At 30.5% G+C, this 24,530-nt stretch overlaps 1 protein-coding gene across 1 annotated transcript in view; it reads right to left on the bottom strand.

The window, feature by feature from the left end:
- Positions 1-639: 639 nt before the first annotated feature.
- Positions 640-24,530, bottom strand: part of LOC139517882 (uncharacterized) — a 108,517-nt gene continuing 84,626 nt past the window's right edge. Inside the window, exons 6-18 of the mRNA XM_071309369.1 lie at positions 17,279-17,510; positions 16,553-16,765; positions 15,758-15,958; positions 13,391-13,679; positions 12,670-12,850; positions 12,014-12,203; positions 11,396-11,488; positions 8,711-9,334; positions 7,922-8,044; positions 5,677-6,817; positions 4,158-5,103; positions 2,843-2,978; positions 640-2,206 (exon numbers count right to left, since the gene is read on the bottom strand). Coding sequence (XP_071165470.1) covers positions 1,869-2,206; positions 2,843-2,978; positions 4,158-5,103; positions 5,677-6,817; positions 7,922-8,044; positions 8,711-9,334; positions 11,396-11,488; positions 12,014-12,203; positions 12,670-12,850; positions 13,391-13,679; positions 15,758-15,958; positions 16,553-16,765; positions 17,279-17,510 — 4,707 coding nt within the window. The 3' untranslated portion in view covers positions 640-1,868. The remainder of the gene's footprint in view (positions 2,207-2,842; positions 2,979-4,157; positions 5,104-5,676; positions 6,818-7,921; positions 8,045-8,710; positions 9,335-11,395; positions 11,489-12,013; positions 12,204-12,669; positions 12,851-13,390; positions 13,680-15,757; positions 15,959-16,552; positions 16,766-17,278; positions 17,511-24,530) is intronic.

The raw sequence follows: 24,530 nt of genomic DNA, 5'->3' as shown, positions 1-24,530 counted from the left end.
TCCAAATTTCCCGACCATCATCCTAGATGGCCTCTATTACAACAACCTACCTATTGTATTTATTGTGAACTTGTTCTCGTCCTGAATATGCATGAAATATTTGCCACTGGACGTTAAGCAACCAACAATCAATCAATCAATCATGTCTTTTAAAAGCCATTTCTTACTGCTTTTTCCAGTCAGTTTTTATGTTGTGTTGTTACACCTCTATTTCAGGTAAGGGAAGAGATGAGGACTCACACACTTGTTTTTTATAAATTCATTCACTGCTTTTTCGGACTCTGGTCTATGTAGAGCTTGACCAATCATATTGTTGATCTCTGGTAGTCTTTTTGTTTATTGATTAATCGGTTAGATGTTTTGTTTATTGATTAATCGGTTAGATGTTTTGTTTATTGATTAATCGGTAAGATGTTTTATTTGTGTTTGACTCATATTTCTATTCATATATTTTTGTTGAAATGTCTATTTTGTTTAACATGTATTGTTGGCTTGCTACTCTCTTAATATTTAGTACCCTCAGCACAGTCTTTAATATATAAACCATTACATGTTTACCCCTCCCTATTCTGTTTTATATAGAAGAGTCTTGAACCCTGGGCCAGACTTGTTTCTTTCTCATAATCAATAACAAAAATATAAATAAGCTACACATTTATTAAAGTATCACAAACTTAACAAATATCACAACAGTTAAATAAATATTATGACAAGTTCTGGTCACACGACTCAATTATTTCTCCTGATTATTTTCATTTGATGGTGGCATTAAACAAATAAAATATTTAATAAATAATACAATAAATTTATTGTTGTAGACATGCATTAACATTAAACACCAACAACTCTGAACCTACAACCTGATATATTTACCAATAAAGCATGTTTATCCTGTGTTGATGATATCTAGATGTATTTTGATTTTGTTTCTTTGGATTGCAATCTCATTGACATTTACCTTAAAAAGCGACAATATATCTTAATCATATGACAGTTTAAAGTATACATTGATTGGTATTTCAATAAGATAGACAAATGAACAACAATATACCATACTTCATTCTCAACATGTACATAAAACTTACCCTTGGTAAGTTATTCATCAGTTTTCAGGCCAAGGACTACTTGTAATCAATCATGTAAATTTTATAAATGCATCTTTAATTTTAATACAATAATATAAAAAGCTGCTTAAATAATTTGACAAAGTAGTAAAAGTAGTAAAAGCTGATCTAAATAATATAAATGCTGCACCATTATATTTAAACGTTATATTTCTAGATGCACATATTTTTTGAAATACATAAGTACTAAACAAAAAAATCAGCACAAAAAATACTTTCAAATAATTTTCAAAATTGTTTTTTACTTTGAACACAAGCTGCTTGTGTTCTATAAAATTTTGCTCATAAAGATTAAATAAATATCATCAATGAAAGCTGATTATATTGAGAATCTTATTTTCTTGATTTTATTCTTCTTTAGATGTCTTTAAAAATCACTTTCATGACAACCTTTTTAGAAACTATATAATTCAATAAGTCTGACACGTTTTAAATATGTTCCTAGAATTTTCATTTATATAGCATGTATTCATATTTCAATTTGTCTAAGATGCTTATAAACTTCTTCTGTCGTCACCTTTGAACAACAGCAATAGAAGGATTCACATTTCACCATGATTCCCCAATTATCTTGTGCTTCGTGCTTCACATTTCACTGTGATTCATCACTTATCTTGTGCTTCATGCTTCACATTTCACCATGATTCACCACTAATCTCCTACTGAAGGCTTCCCATTTCAGTCATTTTACATTCAGATCACATGACTGGATCTAACATTCACATTTTGATCCCATGAACTGCTTCACATATTAGACTCTCTATGATCTTCTATATCCCCTACTACTCCACTCTCACAACTCTCTATGCACGAGTTACTACGATACATAGACTTAGTATTACTGCCCTCGTTCACTTTCCAGCAGTCATTAGTGTTTGACACAAGATAAATCATGGCTTTTGGAAGTTGTCCTTTCTTGATTAGATAGAAAATCACAATACGGATAAGCATGTGACATATAAGCATGAGACATGCGTACACAAATAAGATGTAACATGTGTTCAACAAAATCTGTCTTAATGTACTAACAAGGGGAACTAACTCTGAATGTAAATAATGAACAAATAATCCTTCATCCATTTCTGAAAAATAAATGTATAAGTAAATTAATAAAATAAAGATTCTTAATGAAGTTTTATTGTAGTATATACATAATATAAGCACACTTGCCCATTGTTCAGAATCAAATGGTAATAAATACAGGTAATCCCTTTCGTTTAAATTAGACTATGTTTGTAGATCTCTTTCTCTGTCTTGTTTTTAAGTTACTTAAAATCATGTGCCTCGTTTCCAACCTTTTGTTTGACCACCAATCCAAAAACATATATATGGTGATAATGTAAAGTTCCCCTTTACTATAAAGATAACCTTTAAATGGGGATCATGTAAGAGGGTATGAATGCCCTTCACCGTCAAGCATCAAACCACCATTTTCCGCTACTGTGAGCATCAAATTTGGTTAAAATTTTACTGTGATTGTCAAAATATCCTGGTAGTCATTCATCAGAGGCCTCAAATTATTAATGTTACAGTTATTTTTGGGGAAAATATAACGTGATTCGTCAAAATCAGGATTATTTTTATATCAGCAAGAAGAAAGTGTACATTTTAAAGTCATGCACGGAAAACCATTTAGCTACAATTTTTTACCTTTATTCATCATGAAGGTAACCCCATCATGTCCCTCATGTAATGTTACCCTCTACTTTAATACTAACCTTTAAATGGTGAAGATGTAACTGGTAAAAAGTTACAAGATGTGATCAGTTGTTGGACCCTCAGTAATGATGGACTGCAAATATCTGTATGAGTCGTGGAACAGAGGTCTGATAGTATCAGTTGTAATACTTCATTCTACAACAGTTTATTATATATTCAAGTTTATAAAAGATTATTATATATTCAAGTTTATAAAAGTTTATTATATATTCAAGTTTATAAAAGTTCTATAAAGTTAACAAAACTGTATAAAGTTGAAATAAGATGTTTCTTTATACCTAGTTATTTTTTATATTACTGTGTGAGCATAATTATTTGTGAGGTACAAATTTTTGTTGATTTTGTGGGTACATGTATAGGTTAACACAAATATATATGTTCAAGGAAGTATAAATCATAAAGGATTGTATGTGGTCTTTCGGAAATCCACTAAATAAAATATACACAAAAACTTTTCCTTAATGTGTACCTACAATAATAAACAAATCCAAAGTATGCTACTCATGCAGATATCTCTTATAAGCTTTCATCTCATCTTCATTTCCAGCAAGTTTCTTTCATTTTAATTTCATAAATGTGAAATAATGTGTGAAATGTATACCGATATGTGTTCAAAAATAAACTTGGACAGTTGAAGCAAAATTTTTCATTTTATAAAACTGTACATTAGTAATATTGTATGAAATTGATTTAATTATAGTTATGTTCATAAAATCTTAATTTTCTTTAATCAAATCTATATTTGTTTAACAATATGATACAAGCCAGAGTATTGTTCACACAATTGTTAAATTATTTGATCAATGCAATCCTATAACTGTCCTTGTTTTAAACAGAGGTGATTAACCGATTAAGTTATTAATTACACAATAAAACTGTCATATCATTCTGTGATATCTTTAATCCTTAATTGACTCTTTGAATGAATCACTCAAGTTGTTTTTTACAATATCGAAGTTCAAATGGGGCTCTTGAAGGCAGTAAAAGTTAAGTGTCAGTACAAAGGTCAAGATCATTTTGGGATGTTATATATTATATTCCAGGTTTTTAATATGCAAAAATATTGTATTCATGTTCGGATATGTTTTTTTTCCCACGAAAACATACGACTGGTGAAATTTGTGAAAATAAATAAACTGCGTAAAAAAGTACATGTACAGTATGTATATACAATTCAATTATAACCAAAACTTTAACATCACAAATACGAAGTTAAAATTGTAGAAATATGCAACTGTCCAAATTGTCATATTTACAACTTGATGAATACCAAACAATCTATAATTAACTTGGAGTAGAAATTTTAATAATTACCTGTGCATTTATTGTACTGGTCAGAAAATGGTTTATGGATGCCACTTCTGAATCAACCAATGATTTGTGCTCTTTTAAAATAATGTTGAGGTCAGAGGTAACATCTATTAATAAACTATTTGTAATGTCAACTTGTCTATGTAACTGTGGAATGATGGATTTAGTGTCTATGAGAAATGTGGCTGTTTCTATGCTAACCAAGTCTGAAGTTGCCTTTGTAACTAAACAAATCACTAAAACGAAAGCTCCGACTAGAACGAACCTCCACAGGATTGGAGCAATTAAATGTTTGTAAAGAAAAGTTGACAAAGTAAAAATAGTTTTAGCTATAAAGGAGTGTGGAGTACTCTCTGTGTATGATATACGTTTCTCTTTTTGTTTTTTATTCCAGATTTCTCTAAGGATTTCCTGTTTGGATTTCTGAGCAGTATTGGCATACAGTTGAATCGGATCATTTTTACCGGACCACATGTCTTCTTTGTTTTCTGCATAAAAATTGTAAGGATTTTCTTTAGAGGCATGTTCTAATTTACGATTATTACATCCTGTTTGCCAAAACTGAATTTTTTCAGCCACATGGTCAGTAGGTACTTTGATATCCACTCCCATTTTTGCCTTGCGTAGTATTTTCCATAACCACACAAACCTGTAGCCTAACATGAAAGCATCCATAATAATAAATAAACATATGAACACAGGTAGTATGATTTGTTTCATCTGACTGATCATCTTAGCTTTAGACATCATTTTATCATCTTGAGGTCCATTAGAATTTCCATCTGATGAGGAGTTAGTATGAACCCACAATGTCTCCCCAGTCTCTAGTACTTGAGATCTGACTTCTGATTTAAAGTTCACAGGTACTTCAGGATCCTTTTTCAATAAAACTGTTTCAGGTGATATTTGTAGACCTGCAGGTATAAGTTCAGCTACAGACTTCTTCAATCTGAAATATAAACATTTATCAATATTTATATAATCTCATAAAAATACAGAGCCTTTGTCAGACTTTACTTAAAATAATCTCACAAAAAATCTGTTCTACCGAATACTGTAAATTCTGAATTATTGCATGCATTTATTGCGATATTGTTATTTAAATCACAAATGCAATTTGAATGTTTGCAATATTGAGAAAAATCATGTTTAATTCATATAAAAAAAATCAAAATGTCAGTTTAAATTATTGCGATTGTTACTCTGTCGCATTCTTCACAATAATAAAAATACCTCAATAATTAAAATATCATAATAATTTCTGAATTTACAATAATACAATACAATCTAACAAAGCGCTGTTATTATTGGCTCATAAGTAATTTTTACTATTATAAATTTATCATTATGAAATATTTACTTGACAATACAGAAATATTAAAGTATTTTGCCATTTTCAAATATAAATCAGTCACTCCATAATATTTCAAAAGTAAAACACAAATATTTATATTTCACTTTTTTTGTGTAAAAAAATTAATCAGTTTTTCTTATTGTGAAATATGAATATGTTTTTATTTACCTATTTTTTATAATGTCCTTGAAATTAAGAACTGGTTCCACACCATCGACTTCAAGCCACTTCATAAAGTCCTTCAAACCCTGGAATGTCTTCTCCTCTCCCAAAATAAACTGCTGTTCAGCAAATCTCTCTTTAGAGAATTTCAGCCATGAATTATCTCGAAAGTTCTCTAGAAGTTCAATGTACTTCTGTTGTGTATAATCAAAATGTTTATCTAACACAGAGTCAGTTTCAGTTAAAAATTTCTGAAATTTATCAGCAATAAGTTTTGATTTTTCAGTTATGCTAATATCTATAGCAGTTTTGACTAAACCATGACCACTATAAAACTTATTCAAAACATCGTGAACATTTTTTCTAATGGAGGTATCTATTCTAGCTACATCCTGTTTTAGGTGTGCAGAGCAAGCTTTCATACGGTTAAATGTTCCATTGAATGCATTGACTAGTTCCTGGTCTTCGTATTGACTGATTTTGGCCATGTGACTGCTAACAGATTCATGGATTTTTGCACTCGTATTTGATACAATTGTTAAATTACTAACAAGAGGTCCCTGGACTAGATAGAACACTCCTAAAAATGTTGAAAATGTGAACATGATGGCATAAACAACATATAGTGCACACAAAGTACAAGACACATGTTTTGAAACTGGTTTTGAAAATAAGGTTAAGGTCAAGGGTTGGTTGACATTTCTCTCATCATCTTTAGCACCAATATAGGTGGTCGTCTGTGGACTGATGTATTTCTTGACCTCTGGAGTCTGAATCGGTCGCTGTCTTTTGATAACCAAGAAGGCTGCAACAAATGCTGAGAAAACAATGGATGTTATGACCAACGTAGCAATAATGGGTAGCCATGGAAACTGGTACAACTCATTTGTTGACTCAGTTAGAGGATATTCTGAAGGTGGATAAAATGGTGGATGCATCATAGACAATAAAACGTAGTGACTGATGTAAGAATCATTAATCTGAGCTACAAATACATTTGGCAAGTCTGTATTTGGGGTCTTGAGGTCAAAGGTCAAATGAAAATCTACAGGACATTTAATAAACACATCGAAATGAGCCAATTTTCCTTCCATGAACTGGTCATACATATCAACAGTCAGATATCCTGGGCAAGACTGTAGTCTCCCTGTAAAACAAAAACATATTCATAACATTTAAATAAATGACCAATCTCTGCCATAATATAATAGTACCGGTAATATGAATAAAAGTATATTTGTGGTAGGTATCACTGTATCCACAACTGAACAACACAATAGAGTCAAAAATGTAATCCTAGGTGTATATACAACTCTCTTATTCTTCATTTACAGAAGTCAACACTCAGTTTCTTAATCAAGCCAAAATACATTTAAGGAATGACAGTAATATTTTTTCTGTCTATGAAGAAATAACATCAAAAATGTGATGCACACTGAATAACCAGCAAAGCGTGTTTTTTTAAAGAGTGCACCACATTTTTTATGTTATTTCTAATAGACAGAAAAAATATTACAGTCATTTCTTATAATTTAATTCTAAAATTCACTTTAAACCGAAGTAAACCATGAAAAATCGTTGATGACGTCATGGTTACATGACAAAATTATGTCTATGAGGTGATAAACATAACAACATCATCCAATCAGAAGACACGTTACATCTAAAATTAAATTATATACATATATCTTGCTCTAATTCTAATTGTGTATGAATTCAACAGAGTACCAAATCTGACATAAAAACTATTGTTATCTTGTATACTCTTATGCCAATTCTAAATACAGATTAGACAAATTGTGACTTGAATGGAGAGATGTCTCATTGGCACTCATACCACATCTTCTTATAATAATTCAAAAGCTAAATAAAGAATACATTGCCATTATCTTGTATCCAGATAAATTCATGGCATACATGTTGAAAAACTAGTTTAACCCACCAATTCTTAGGAACCTTGTCAGTGCTGGTCTGTTGTCATATCTTAATCTATGTCATCATATTTTGAATTTGGTGTTGGTGGTAGGTCTTGATAAATCAATTCATCACTTGATCTTTTGATATTCACATATCTTTTTTTGTTTTTTTTTGTTTTGTTTATATGCTGTCTTATTGATATGTTTATGAAGTGGAATGACAGTCTGAAGGAAAAATAAGGAAAGGCAAGGTTTATTTAGAGAAACTAGTAACAGGGTAACTGAAAATAAGTGATGGTTTTATATAAAATAATAAACCATAAGGCTAAGCATACCTTGTACTTGTATAGTCCACATCTGTGTTTTAGGATTCCATAGTAAGCCACCAGTTACAGAACTTCCATCTAACACTGATTTTGGAAGATTATCTTGGAAATAAGTCAAAATGGAAGAATTGTCTAAAAAATCAAAATATAAAATGAAAGTGTAATAAAAATATTTCTTTAGTTCAAAATTGATTTATTTTTTATTTTGTGAACATTTATCAAGAAATGATTTTTATCCTTTCATTTCTACAGAATTTACAATTTGTATTAGATGCAGTCTATGTATGAGCTGTATAATGGATATATATTTTTCTTGGAATGATGACACACAAACTTTCAAAATTTCATTACAGAAACAGCTATATACCAGCTTACCTTCATTACTTTTTCTATTTTAACTATGGGATGATTAAAACTGTTGTGTAACTAAAAGGGGTCTCATTGGGGGTTCTGATCCTGGATCCCACTTACTGCTTTTTCAGATTCCTGTATCCTGCTTATACTAAGTATGTAAGCAATTCTCTTTTTTTTTTGTAATTTCCCGTGTCCCGCTAGACTTCATGTACCGTTTTCACGGCACAATAATTTGATTTTCACGTGTCACACTTACCAAAAATCGGCAATCCCATGTCACGCTTAGACCCACATTAAACACTTAGTGTAAATAATTTCAGTTGTCATTATCTACTTTATAAGCATATTGAAATAAAACAATTTCTTGAAGTTGATCTCAATACTTGATAAAGATCTGACCAGTTACCAGTTACAAGTTAATATAAACCTAGGTGTACCACCTACCAATAAACATTCTAATATAAGCTGATCTAGTTATGTTATGTACTGGTGTCTCATACTCAATCCCAGCTCCTGTAATGGTTATTGATGGATCCACACGAATGCTAGATGGTTCGTAGAGTGGTTGTGGTGGATAAATATTGGTGAAATTCTTATTGATACAACCACCTTTTGAGAAAGTAGAAGAACTATACATAAATGGCCGCTCCACCTGGATGTTTGTAGAGTAAACATGGCTAAATCCCAGATTGGATCTGTGTGGACGTATCCTAAACTTTTTTCTTTTATTAAAATCATGTGGTTTCTTTAATTCATGCACTAGGAACTTGGTTGGCCTGTGTGTTATTTTATCATTCTCAGAACCAATAAGAATAATTTCTTCACTTATTTTTGGAAAGGAATAGTGAGATGCTGTAATAAACTCTGATGTAAACACCCCTTTCTGGTTGAATGAAATATCTCCCTTAGCGAACTTGATCCTTTTTGGAAAAGTGTAGTCTATCCCTAGCATACGGACTGTGTATTCCATTTGATATAAATGTCGTGGTTTCTTGTACTTCATATGACACAAGAATCTATCATTCACTGACGAGAACACAGGCTCCAACATAAAGTTGTGAATATCACCTGCAAAATAACAAAGATATATAAGAGAATAACAAGAGTTCACCATACATCTATGGTCGTTTCTCAATAAAAACGTATTTTTTTGTACCTGCCACTTAAAAAAAATATGTGTTTGATCTTTGCAAGTAATTTTTTGTGCAGTCAGTACATTGAATTAGATTTAACATTTTCAAGCAAAGAAATAGTTTATTTTTAGAGGGATTGATAAGATATTGACTCCTGAATGGTCCAAAACAACCAAAATGGCATGTCCCTAGACCGCCTGTTCAACATTCATACTCTAAAATATCGTAAAAAAATGAAGAAATAAATGTTATTTTTACTTTACATAAGTTCTTTAATAATTCAAAAGTATGTTCAGAGCCAACATATTTTAATAAACAGCTTTCAATATAGGATTTTTAATTTCAGAAGGTGTGTCCCTCACAAAATGTCCAGTACGAAATGAAGTCATTAAAATTTGCCAATAAACAGTTTTATAAATTCAATGTAATTTTTGTTTGCAAGATATATACACATTAGGGTCTTACAAAAGAAGGGATGCTTTTATAACGGCAATTAAATTGTTGGTAAGAAAAATTGAGCACATCAAATGGACCAGAGTGATACCAAATTTTTGTTTATGTCCACTACGAAACGGGTCAAATCTCCTTCAGTATCTGGTTTTAAAATTATGAAAAAAATATCAGTGTACAGCTTAATAAATGCTTTGATGAATACAATCAGTCTTGTTACTATTGCAATATAAGGATTGTGGGGAAAAAAATAAAACATGCAAATACGTCCCATACGAAACGGTCCCCTACGAAACAAGTACGGGAGAAAAACGTTTCGTAGTGGACACTACCACTACCATGCAGTCTTTTTTAATCTTTTTTCAACTATATTTGTCCTAAACAAATAACAAGGGTTAGTTTCATGTAATTTTTATTATGTTTTTATTAACATATAATAGGGTTGATGTCAACTACTAAACTTTTTGTCCACTACGAAACGGTTTTGTCCACTACAAAACGCATCAAAATGTCCACTACGTAACATGAGTTGTACCTTCATATGTGAAGTACTGTCTAATCTTTATTGATAAAAATGGTTTTCCAATTCAGAAAAAAATGAGATTTTTCTAGTATTTAAAGTAAACAAACTGGAATGTCTAAAGGAAACATTTAAAATTGCAAAAAATATGTGTGTTTAGAAGAAGTTTGGTAGGAGACAAAAGTCCCCTACGAAACAGTACACAAATTATGAAAATAATATCATTTTAAAGAATATTTAAGATTGCACTTTTTGTTTACAAACAGGTCTATAATAGAGGTATTCAAAATAACTCTTGAAATGAAATTTTAGACAAGTTGATTTTCCATTTTTTTTAGGTCTGAAAGTTACGCTTTTATTGAAAAACGCCCCTATGTTCAGTACTAATAATTGTTTAATAATTCTAATTTTAAGCCTTATATTTATAAAATATTCTTAAATTTGTGTTTGACACATAATGATAGATTAAAAAATCCACTATAATTGTATAAAAGAAATCTATCACATACATTCTTATGTAATAGTGAGAACTGTCATTTGATAATAGGATTCAATAATTGTTTTTCTAGATTGGAATAGCAGGAGATACTGAATCAACATGAATGATACTGATACGGTACCCAACAATACAGGTAAAATACAGGTAAAATCAAATACTTCTTTTGGACAATATACATACTTGGCTATAATATTCCAATTCTTAAAACACTAACAAGGTAATACAATGTATTCAAAAGAAAACATGACAAAAATCAAAATATTTGAATTCCATTATAGTTTTACTGAATTTAGAATTGAACTCCTCAATAGGTTTGAAAACATTGAAATTATGAGCATTTGTATGATATTGACAACTATCTGTTGTTGAACATTTTATACTGACAGCTATAGGCCTTAATTTTGAGTTGTTAAAAAAGGGGTCATTATCTCATTGATATATATCCCACATCTCCTTTTTTGAAACATATAAAAAGAATAACTTGAATATCCTGTCCAACAAAACTTTCAATTGGAGCTAACTCTTACCAGATGCACATTCTACAGGCTTTTTAGGACAATCATCGCTGAAAGACTTCTGACAGCTTCTTTGTGTGAAACAATTTATATCACAACACTGACCTGGAAATAAAATAGGATTTTAAATATCTGTAATAAAATTGACAAATTAATCAAATCTTTCTATTTGTTGTGTTTTAAATTATGAAAACAAAATTATAATTATAGATTTAGCAATATTGAAGATTTTTTTATGTTAAAGTCATACACGTTTTTTTTCTTGATAGCTGTATTATATTCTTTTTAAATTTCATTTCATTTTGGTGCTTGAAGCAGGCCAATCAAAGGGAGATAACTCTAGATACTATTAACAATGGCTCTATAGGCAGAAGGGAAATAACTCTAGATACTATTAACAATGGCTCTATAGGCAGAAGAGGATATATTTGGTTGTGAAAATGGAATCTTAACCTGAAACAAAGCTTTAACCTCAAATTGTTGAACTAAAAATACTTGTACAGACTTTAATATTATGCTCTCTTTATAAAATTGTGCTGATCTATCAAAAACAGACTGATTAAAAAGTAAGCTCTACACTTATTTTTGAACCTTATTAAACAGAAGTTAAGGTATAAACTGAAGACATACCTTCATATGAACGACAGCTTGGGAATTTCAAACATTTATTACAGTCCTCTGTGGCCTTGTTGCAGTCCTCTGTGGGATAGGTAAAATTACTGATGTCCTCTGGAGTAAGTCCGAAAGTATTCTTAAACAAGGAGGTTGTGTGGGTACAGTAGATATTGTTCTTTCTGTGTTCAAATCTCTCAAAATATTGCTGTAAAATAGATATCATTTTTTTCAAACTGGTTACTTCTCTCTCAAAACATTGCAGAATAACAATTATTGTTTATTTAGTCTTGAATATCCTATGTGTCTCTTTTTCAAATTTCTTTAAATATTCTCTAGGAATCATAAAAGTTCTTAGAAATCTTGAAACAGGTAATTTGGAGATGAAATGTTAAGAAATCCAAATGTGAAACTAGAAAGGTGATTTAGTAATCAGATACCCATGCTTGCAGCAACCAAGAGGGTCAAGATTTTGTTTCTGTAGCAGCATACTATGAAACTAGAGATGTGGTCAGTGATCCAACTTCCAAGATACCCAGATCTGCAGCAACTGAGAGTCATGATTTTGTTCCTATAGCAGCGTACTGAGAAATTTTATAAGATGTTTTCATTTTGTTTAAATTTATAACAGATAAAGAATTATTTATCTCTGATTATACTATAACTATACTCACATTTCTTTCATATGGACATTCCGTATTAATATGTCTATTGAGGAAGATATCACCATCTTTATATCCATCAGGGCATGCTGGGATATCAGGGTCATGTGAGTTACACTTGACGGCATCAGCAGCAGAGGTATGGTTACGTGTGATGTACAGTACCAGCTTGTAATGATCTGGTAACTGATGCCTGAAAGTATTAATTTTGTGATATTTAATTCAGATGATGCTATATGGACTACTAAAGAAAATAATTTTTAACAATAAACATGATGAAATTAAGTGCTGATTGATTGAAATTTATGTTGAGAGCCTTAAACATTATAGTGCAACTACGTTTTTTAATACATAATACTTGTAAATGGTCCATAAAAGTAAGGTCAGATGAACCTTGCAAGACAGATTTTTAAAATTTACAATCATTCCATACACCAAGACAGCAAGACAAATATAATCAGGTCCTCAATACAGTTCTGTAGAATGGACCAAATCTCATCAATTCCTTAAAACTGACCAGCATCATAATGGACCAACAATCATAAGGTCCTCAATACAGAATGGTACAATAAATCAAAATCCATTAGGTCCTCAATAAACCAAAATGACCTCAATAAAGATCAGTAGAAATTGAGTAGACCAACCATCATCAATTTTCAAGTCAGATTAGTAGAAATGACCACAATACAGATCAGTAGAATAGACCAAAAAGCTTTTCTTGTAGCTGACTTACCTACAGAAATCCTTTTGAATAGCCCTGTACTGTTTCTTGGCTTTTTCTAGCTGGAACCTATCTCTATCTATGAACTTGAAATCGTCTTCATGGTCTAGATCAATATACTGGGGTACCAGATACAGACTGGAAACCTTTATCTTGATGTGTAGACCTGATTCTCTTTGGAAGTCAAACTCTTGAACCTGTGCATTGTTTGGTATGTACATAGAGACGTCCAACTTCTTTATTCCTCCTATTTTTTCATGGAACACATTTTGTGATGATGTCAATGAGACCTCAGAACCAGCTGTCAATCAAACAATAAAAAGTCATGTGACAATGCTTTAATCTTCGAAAACAGAAAGTTATGAAATAGTACTAGTAAGAAAATTTCATAGATTGTTACATTCTACTTATTATTCAAGGCATTAACACTTGTATTGTTTATGGTTTCAAAGAAGTTTCAAGGCATTAACACTTGTATTGTTTATGGTTTCTAAGAAGTTTCAAGGCATTAACACTTGTATTGTGTATGGTTTCTAAGAAGTTTCAAGGCATTAACATTTGTATTGTTTATGGTTTCTAAGAAGTTTCAAGGCATTAACACTTGTATTGTGTATGGTTTCCAAGAAGTTTCAAGGCATTAACACTTGTATTGTGTATGGTTTCAAAGAAGTTTCAAGGCATTAACACTTGTATTGTTTATGGTTTCTAAGAAGTTTCAAGGCATTAACACTTGTATTGTTTATGGTTTCAAAGAAGTTTTAAGGCATTAACACTTGTATTGTTTATGGTTTCTAAGAAGTTTCAAGGCATTAACACTTGTATTGTTTATGGTTTCAAAGAAGTTTCAAGGCATTAACACTTGTATTGTTGATGGTTTCAAAGAAGTTTCAAGGCATTAACACTTGTATTGTTTATGGTTTCAAAGAAGTTTCAAGGTATTGTGTATGGTTTCCAAGAAGTTTCAAGGCATTAACACTTGTATTGTGTATGGTTTCCAAGAAGTTTCAAGGCATTAACACTTGTATTGTGTATGGTTTCTAAGAAGTTTCAAGGCATTAACACTTGTATTGTGTATGGTTTCTAAGAAGTTTCAAGGCATTAACACTTGTATTGTGTATGGTTTCTAAGAAGTTTCAAGGCATTAACACTTGTATTGTGTATGGTTTCTAAGAAGTTTCAAGGCATTAACACTTGTATTGTGTATGGTTTCTAAGAAGTTTCAAGGCATTAACACTTGTATTGTTTATGGTTTCTAAGAAGTTTCAAGGCATTAACACTTGTATTGTTTATGGTTTCTAAGAAGTTTCAAGGCATTAACACTTGTATTGTGTATGGTTTCCAAGAAGTTTCAAGGCATTAACACTTGTCTTGTGTATGGTTTCCAAGAAGTTTTAAGGCATTAACACTTGTATTGTGTATGGTTTCCAAGAAGTTTTTAAGGCATTAACACTTGTATTGTGTATGGTTTCCAAGAAGTTTTAAGGCATTAACACTTGTATTGTTTATGGTTTCCAAGAAGTTTTAAGGCATTAACACTTGTATTGTGTATGGTTTCTAAGAAGTTTTAAGGCATTAACACTTGTATTGTGTATGGTTTCTAAGAAGTTTTAAGGCATTAACATTTGTATTGTTTATGGTTTCTAAGAAAATTCAAGGCATTAACACTTGTATTGTTTATGGTTTCCAAGAAGTTTTAAGGCATTAACACTTGTATTGTTTATGGTTTCCAAGAAGTTTTAAGGCATTAACACTTGTATTGTTTATGGTTTCTAAGAAGTTTTAAGGCATTAACACTTGTATTGTGTATGGTTTCTAAGAAGTTTTAAGGCATTAACACTTGTATTGTTTATGGTTTCTAAGAAGTTGGCATTAACACTTGTATTGTTTATGGTTTCTAAGAAGTTTTAAGGCATTAACATTTGTATTGTTTATGATTTCTAAGAAGTTTTAAGGCATTAACACTTGTATTGTTTATGGTTTCTAAGAAGTTTTAAGGCATTAACACTTGTATTGTTTATGGTATCTAAGAAGTTTTAAGGCATTAACATTTGCATTGTTTATGGTTTCTAAGAAGTTTTAAGGCATTAACATTTGTATTGTTTATGGTTTCTAAGAAGTTTTAAGGCATTAACACTTGTATTGTTTATGGTTTCTAAGAAGTTTTAAGGCATTAACACTTGTATTGTTTATAGTTTCCAAGTATAAAACAGTCTTTACTAAAACAATATGTACAGTTTATAATTACTAATTTTACCACAAAAAAGTGTTTTCAAATCTAAAGTATATTGAGTTTCTCCTGAAAACCACAGTATGACAATAGGTGTTTCTTTTCTTTAAATTAATAAACACTTAAAACCTAAGGTACTATTGTAATGTTACCTGATTGTTTTATTAATTTATTCCATTTAACATCTTGTACAGGAAATGCAGCGCCAACACAGATGGTATCCTGTGTACTGCTGCACGCTGCCACTTCATACAAGGCTCCAGTACACGTAGAACATGGCCTACAAATGACATCACTACTGGGCGTACAGGCCTGTGACATGTAATAACCATCTGGGCATGCTGTGGCGCAGGCTGAAATAACAATTTCAGGAAAGTGTTAGTACATAACTATTTGTGTAGACTGTTTGGTTTATTTGTAGATATTATATGAAGATACAATTTTCAGGGTAAGAAAGGGTTCAAAAGGGGAGGTAAATTCATACAGGCTTTATTTTTTGTTTTGTAGATCAATAATACCTCTATAAATACTGTTCGTTTCATTTGTAATTAACACATTATCATTGACCATTATCATAAATCTTCTTCCATTTTCTACTTGAATTACCTAAAAATTCAATGCAAGGAAAAAGTATAACTAACCGAAGGATTCTAATACAGAATAATAATCAACTTAACCCTGATAATTTACTGTATATGGTGTATGGTCAATTCTTGAATAATTCTTTTCGTTTTTCAACAGATTCCTATGATTTACTGATCTTTTATTGAGTATAAAAGACCCAATGCATACATCTACAAGTTCAGTGTGTTTTCTTCTATCTTTGTATCATTCAATGTGGTGTAAAATTGTGTCATTTTCATGCATTTTTGGTATGTTTTCTGACATAAGTGGCTATGTGCTTCTTGATGTACTTTAAAGTTATAAGAATTATTATATGGTCAAACCTCTGCATTTCCTGTCTTTGACGTAGAATCCTCGTTTACATCTACAGGTCATGTGACCTAAGTCTGTATCACACATGGCATAGGTCTCACATAGTAATTTGTCAGTTAGACAGGAAGTTTGTAATAACTGGACTCTAGTTACCAATGTCATACTGCTACTATTCAAAGCTATTGCTGATAAGTCAGGGTTGACTGAGTAAGATCGAATTCTTCCTGGAAAATTAAATATGTTGAATTGTTATAAAAATCATGAGTTGTAAATGAGATATAGATAATTAGCACCTCATAGTAATAGCCTCATGAGGACAGCTGATCCAAAATATCATCCCATATCACATCTTTTGGAATTATCTCCCCTTATTTTGTTTCATGAATAGTGGTAATTTACAGAGTTAAGGGACTTTAGTGAGCATTTTTAACATGATACACAATGAGATGTGACCAAATTATAACATACTTTTTCTTGATTAATTTTTGGTCTTTTTACGAAGTTGAAATGAATAATGATGCATAAAATAGGCTTTTTATAGTTTTCTGGTTTGAATTGTTTTATATTTGTCATTTCGGTGACTTTTATAGCTGACTATGGGCAATGGGCTTTGCTCATTGTTGAAGGCCATACAGTGACCTATGGGTTTTTATTTCTGTGTCATTTTGGTTTCTTGTGGAGAGTTGTCTGAATGGCAGGCATACCACATCTTCTTTATAACGTGTAATTCCACTTACTTATTACTGCATTTTCTGGAACATCTATTTTAAGCACACGTTTCTGTTTAAAATTTGTCACTGCTAACACAGTGGCAACTAAAATCATAAAGATAATGCCCATACAGAAAGTCCAGTTTATTTTCTGACCATTAGGAGATAATTTCATTCTGTAACTCTTGTTAGGTTTACTGGATTCTGATTGGCTATTACTGCTGCTCATCATGTAATATCTGTTTTCAGTTTCATTTTCCTGAAATATATAAAAAAAAATAAAGAATTTAAGAAAAGAAAAAAAATATATAAACAAAAAGACTCTTTGACCCCTATACCACTCACCTAGGACCTATTTTACTACTCCATGGTGCAAAACATATAATATTCATCATATTCATTGGTCATAATTATATAAAAAAATTAAACTATATTTGTTACTACTCATTATGCAATCATATACAGATATCTGCAGTGACACTGCGACAGTGAAAGAACAAATCATTTAAGAATAAATGTTAAGTCCAAGGGCTTCAATTAGATCAAAAGTAGGTCAGGTCAAGTTGTTTCTTCGTCTTTAAACTTCACTTTCTCATACTCATACAATATCATCAGGTCCATCAAGGATTTCCATTTCTGTTTTGTGACTACATCCACCCAATCTTTTACATTATAATAAATGATACCTTGGTCCTAAATATTGGTCCATGCCTTATTAAATTGTTAAGTAAATGTCAATGAACTAGACACTAGTCACTTAGGCCCCTATATGATCAAATAAAATTGCCATGAAAAGCTGTTAGATAACATTCTAGAATAACAATAAAGTCATATTTGCAAACATTTCCCCCTAAATTATTGTTTATAGATTGCCATCATAGTGTTTATGAACTGAAATCATTCAATTGTGTACAGTAAAACATTTTATTTTGATAATGTTCAAATAAACAGAACATCTCACTAATACAAATATTACATCCATAATAAATTATAACATAAAATAGGAAATTAATAACCATTACATTACTATAACAGTCTGCCTTCTTTTATTGTAGCCGACTTATCATGTATTGTGAAAAAGTATGATTTTAAATGTAAACATTTTGAATATTTAATTTTATATAATTTCTATAATTTCATAAAATAGTAACCTTACTATATAGGTATAATTCCCTCAACACAAAAATGACATTCCAAACATTCAACCACAAAAAATTCTTCACAAAACCACAAGGAACCATTATTCTTTTAATCTGTTGATTTTAAAACAAGAAAAGATATGCAAGTAGGTAAAATTTTAATTTTATGTTATTTCTTCTACCAAACTAATTGTTTAAGAAGTGTTAAAACATTATACAGCTAACAAGACTTTGATTTATTAGGATGTGTTGAAATTAATTTCATTAAACATAAAATGATGCAGAATGTTCAATGTTGAAGGCCTCAATGTGACTGTTTAAGGTGTTAAGATTTTGCTCAATGTTGAAGGCCTCTCTGTGACTGTATGAGGTGTTTAGATTTTGCTCAATGTTGAAGGCCTCACCATGTCTGTATGAGGTGTTAAGATTTTGTTCCATGTTGAAGGCCTCACTGTAACTTTGAGATGAAGGAGAGCAATAAAAGAACAGTTATACTGCTTTTATCTTAAGTATATAAGTGAATTTTCTACTCCTTGTGTAGTTCCTTCCTGGTAAAATACAGTAAAAGTACTATACAGTTGAAATATATATATATCCTCAACTACTGTAAACAGTCCTACATAAATTACACTGTAACAGTCCTCTTTGTACCAATATTGCTAATGGTTTAAAAATTTACATCACTGGCTATTAAAAAGTGCAAATTTAAATATCTGTTTTACAATCTTAAAGATATCAAATAAAAACAAATTACTGAAATATGTCATTCATTTTTGACCACATACATATATGCACCTGGCCACTTCTTGTTCAAAGGGGATCTGCCTGACAGTACTCTCCTAAGATAATATTTGTATGTTACTCAGAAAGTTTTATCCAATAATGGTACTGATATTAAGGGGGCTCCTGGGTATAAATCAAATTTTTTTTCTAATATAGGATTTAGCTATATTTTTTTATAAATGAACTTTATCATATACTTAAAAGAAAAATGAAATAAAAAAATGGGGTCACCGTTCATTTAACTCACAATCTGCCTCCGAAAGAAGCATACATTTTTGTTAAAGTCCTTTTTTTCTGTTGAGCTAATAGGAGAAATAGAGTTAATATCAAAATAAAAAAATAACCTAACTACAGAAATCGCTTAAATTTTACAATTATTTAGTTTATGTACAGCTTATTTCAAAACAATAATAAAAAATAAAGGTCACCGATGAGTTAAAAAAGATATTTCAAATTTAATGCCAAAAAATGGCATTTTTGCACCAAAGGGAGATAATTTGGAGCTTTTTCAATGATATAAACATTTTAAAAGTCATCTGGGGCCAAACCGAATCGGTTTTTTGGGTTGATTTTTGTACCATATCATAAAGTAATAACTTATAGTGTAATAAATAAAATTTGTAATGAAAAAATAAAGGTTTAATTTTTTGCTGAAATTTTTGTACCCACGAGCCACCTTAAGTGATATATTTTCCCTTTACCTCTCCGTATGACAATTCTATCTCTCTTGTTACTACCATTAAAGTTTATCAAATGTTTTTCGTTTTGAGACAAAAAATAATTATAACAGTTTCGTTACTTACATCAATTTATATGTAAAATGTTTAGTGTAATGTATAGTACACCACTGATTTAAATGAGTCAAGAAATATTTAGACTTAATCATTGTTTAACCTCAAACAATAGACTATATTGGAAACTAATACTCTGTGTTTCTATCATTAGAATGATAGTATTACAATAGTACACAAGAACATTATTTTTATCCACATTTTGCCTGATTAAAGCCCATTATAATTGTAGAGATATCTTTTTAAATCTCAGTTATTTGTAAAGAAGATCTATTTCAGCCAAAAATTATAAAAAAATAAAGACAAACTTCTGTAACTGACTATTTAATTATAAACATTTTTTTCCAGCTATTTTGACACTTTGCATTAAAACAACTTAATGTATGTTGTAACTATTATGGATTTTCTTCTTTCAAACTCAGAATATCTACAGCAAGTTAACAGATCAATTTATGACATTTCTGTTTAAAATGACAATTCAATAGTCTAACATTTCAGTTTTAAGTCTGAAAGCATGGTGGTCTTTCCTACGGATTCTTTATAGAAATAAAACCAGTAAATTTTAAGACGACTGAAACATAGTAATGTAAAATCCTGACAAGAAAGCCTCTAAACGAGTAAAACAAAGATCCTTTAGTAACCATGTTAATCTCAAGTATCAATTGAACCCTTAAAAATCTCATTTATGCCCAGCAAAATACCAAATTGTTTATATTTGGTACAAGACCAAGTGAACTTAACATGGCTATATAATATACAAGAGACAAGTTTGTAACACTAGAAGTACAATAGTATAATATATATGTGCCAGGTATTTGTACTAATTCATTTTTTTCTAATATAAAATAGACAAGGAAGCTAATATATATAAAAGCAAAGTATTGTGGTATGTGTGCCAATGAGACAACTTATATCCACTATAGATCAAATAAAGTAGATTTTAGAAATAATAGGCAACCTTACAGCCTTCAACCTTTCGTACAACCCATACAGTATAGAAAGTTATAAAAGCCCCCCCCCCACCCCCACCCCCTCCCCTACATGGAATATATGAAACAATTCAATTGAGAAAACTCACAGCTTAATCCATATAACAAAATAATTTATGTAAAACAAATATAATACATCTTTCAAAGCTAGTTTGTAATTTTTTTTTATTTATAGACCAAATTTGTTGAATGAACAAGTTAGTAAAATAATTTTAGGTCACGACAAACTTTTTTTTAGATAATCTCAGTTTGTAATGCCATGTACTATAAATTGCTGTGTAAACTTTTTTTGTTGTAATAATACCATTAAGCAGGGCTTTCAAAGTGACAAATACTTATTTCTTTCTCAATACAATGTTACAACATCTTAAGATGAAAATCTAAAAACAAATTATAAACAAACAAACACTTGTGTTTTTGACACATTGAATTCTTCTACTGCCTAGCAACCAAATCATTTTGAAATGTTTAATTTAAAATTAAATAATGACACTTTTAATTTATATCAATAAATTTTACCAAATGTCAGTTTTTAAGCCTGTTTTAGCTAAAAAGTTTAAATGTAAATTCATTGTCATTTCAGTGGTTTATTGTACAATGTTGTAATATTTGTTGGATATTAGAGTAGATTGATACAAACTGTACTCTACAAACTTAACCCTATAGTCAATCAGCTGGTCTCTTATTTATCATGTAACTCATCAAGACAAACATGTTAGGTACATTGGTGTAATAGTTATTTATACTGTCTGTAATAAGAAAATGTAGTGGACAGCAACCAATCAATAAAAAGTTTAAAGTCAAGGGAAAATGAGTATATTTTGGGAAATTGTTAGACATTATAAGGACATTTTGGTAACCTGAAAGATTAGATTTTGCAGGTTATTTTCCAATTATCTTTCTTTTATCAATAATGCAGCATATATTATATTTTTTTGCAATTTCAGTAACACACTCCTCTAATGCAGTTCTTCATAAATTTTGAACTTAAAAACATCTGTGCTAATAACACAGTTTAACAAATAATTTATTAAAAATGATTTCAATGGAATTATTTGTTAAACTTGAATATACTAAAGGTTTATTTTAGAACATAAACTTTTCATCAGTATCCTAACCAGCATTATTTTATTATTTATTTTCTAACTTTTTTCATTGGAAGAGTGAATATTCTATTGTTTTCTGTCACTATAAAATTTCCTACTATTATTTGTGTCATGAGATTGCTGTATCCATCTTTAAATAATACCTCATTGCTCTTTTTCCCCTGTACCATTCTGAAGACATATTTCTCATCAAATGTGCATGTATATTTAATAACTATTATTTTTATCTTGCACATTCTATCATTCATATAATTATCAGTAATTTCTATTTATGTATTAATTATCAGCTAATATTAATAACACAGATTCTTTTTTGGTATTCATATTCTTAGTTTTCTTTACAATAATTATTGATGCATTCATAAAAAGCTGATACAGAGATATTGTTTATTTATCATTTAAATTAGAAATCCAAAAATAAGTTGTCTATTGATCACCCAACAAAGAAATCCATAACTGGTAGAAATAAGATTATATAGAAAATTTCTTTTGTAAAAAGATGTGATACAAGTGCAAATGAGACAACTTATACAACAAAGGGAGATAACTGTCCACCAGAGTGGGGGTACTGTCGCATTAAAAAAAAATTGCCCTGTGTTTTTTGTCTAATTTTTGTGTGTGTAATGTACAGTACAAGTCCAAAAGTATATCCAATTTTTTATACATCACACAAATTTGGTCAATACACATCCATACCCCTAGGCAAGTCAAGAGATGTTCCGAAAAGTGTAAATATTACTTTTTCCACCTGGCCTAATCACTCTTTCCTTATCAAAATCAGTTAAAATAAAACATCCAAAAGTTTATTTCAGCTCTTTTCTTTCATTTCCACCCCAGAAAAACTAAGAAATGTGTGAGAAAGGGAAAGAAAAAAAATAAAGAAAAAATAAGCTATAATCAAAGGGAACTATATTCGTGCACAATGAAAAGCGGGATCATGAATTGTGGTCTTGGGCCTACTTTATTAAAATACCTATTACTAGGGAAGATAACTCATACACAGAATAATACACTTCACACACATATATGCCAACTGGGGCGTAGCTGGGTCCCTTTGAAGTGCACGCCAACCAGGGGGGTTGGGGGATGCTAGACGCAAAATGGTGCGTTCTGACGGCCTAAAATTGGTTTGATTAGCAAATATTAAGACTGCAGAACTTGATGAAGTCTTGAAAGGCTATTTTATTTAAGTATTGAATGCTTCTTTTTGTAAAGGAGTAGGTCCGGTAAGGACCGATTTTGGCCTCAAATTTCAGGTTCATCTGACGAAAGATTTTGACCACTTTTTAAACACTTAAGTGTCTATTTTATTTGAATCAATTAGTTTATGTGAAAGATTTTAACAGATTTAGTCATTAAAAACGATCCGATTCAAGCTCAAATATGAAAAATCTACCTAATATGCCGAAAAATGTCACTTTTCATATGGTTTTTGGTAAAAATGAAAGTGGCCGCATCCGTGTTCATCCTCAACCTTTATATATGTTATGTATTATCATAAAATACAACTTACATTTCAATATTAAGGATGAACACGAATGCGGCCACTTTCGTTTTACACGAAAACCGTCTAAAATTTAACTAAAATGCTAGAATTATGAGGATTTCAGTAATTTAGCATGATTTAATGGTGCTAGCACCGGATATATGTGCATTGTATTGTCAAAAACAGCCCATATTTATGTAGCAGAAGCAATCTAGTGTCCAATAAATAACTAAAGGTTTACATTTTAACAATTTTGTAAAACTGCTATATTTTGAGGCCAAAAAGGAGTCTTACTGAACCTACTCCTTTATTGGGGTGTAAAAGTGTTGACCGAAGTACATTTTGTATGAAGCGCGGAAGCGCTTCATTCTAAAAATGTTCGCACGGTCAACGCTTTTACAACCCTATAAAGTTACAAAAAGAAGCATTCAATACTTATAATTACATTTTTTAGCTATGATCATGAAAACACGAATTTTATATATTTTATTATTTAATTCACCTGTGCACTTTATTGTTGGAGCACGTGTTATCATGAATGAAAAGTTGTATTGAGCAATGCAACTGCTTACGGAATAACACGTGATGTGCAGTTTAATAAGCCAATCAGAATAAAATATTATAATGAAACATTAGATTATTTTATTTTTAATGCGTTGACGCCTTAATATTTCGACAGGAAGGTGTCAAAACAGAACAATATTAAGTAGCCCTTCAAAACAAGAATTTAAAGAGGGAATTCAGATTTGTATTTACCGTTATCGTAATTTACATATAAAAGAGGGGCGAAAGATACCAAAGGGACAGTCAAACTCATATAAAGTTTACTGTAATTCATTAAATTGTTCAGGGTCGGAACCAAAGTTGAGAGATAAAAATGGAACAAAAGTCAATTGGTAATTTTAATTGACAAAATAATGTACGAAATTTACAACCCTTATCTAAACAAAAACGTGGGTTTACAACCCCTGCAGCCCTGTTAGTT

Source organism: Mytilus edulis, chromosome 3, assembly GCF_963676685.1.
Source record: "Mytilus edulis chromosome 3, xbMytEdul2.2, whole genome shotgun sequence".
Classification (NCBI taxonomy): Eukaryota; Metazoa; Mollusca; class Bivalvia; order Mytilida; family Mytilidae; genus Mytilus; species Mytilus edulis.
The sequence above is the reverse complement of the archived record's forward strand: the minus strand, read 5'-3'. Positions and strand labels throughout refer to the sequence as shown.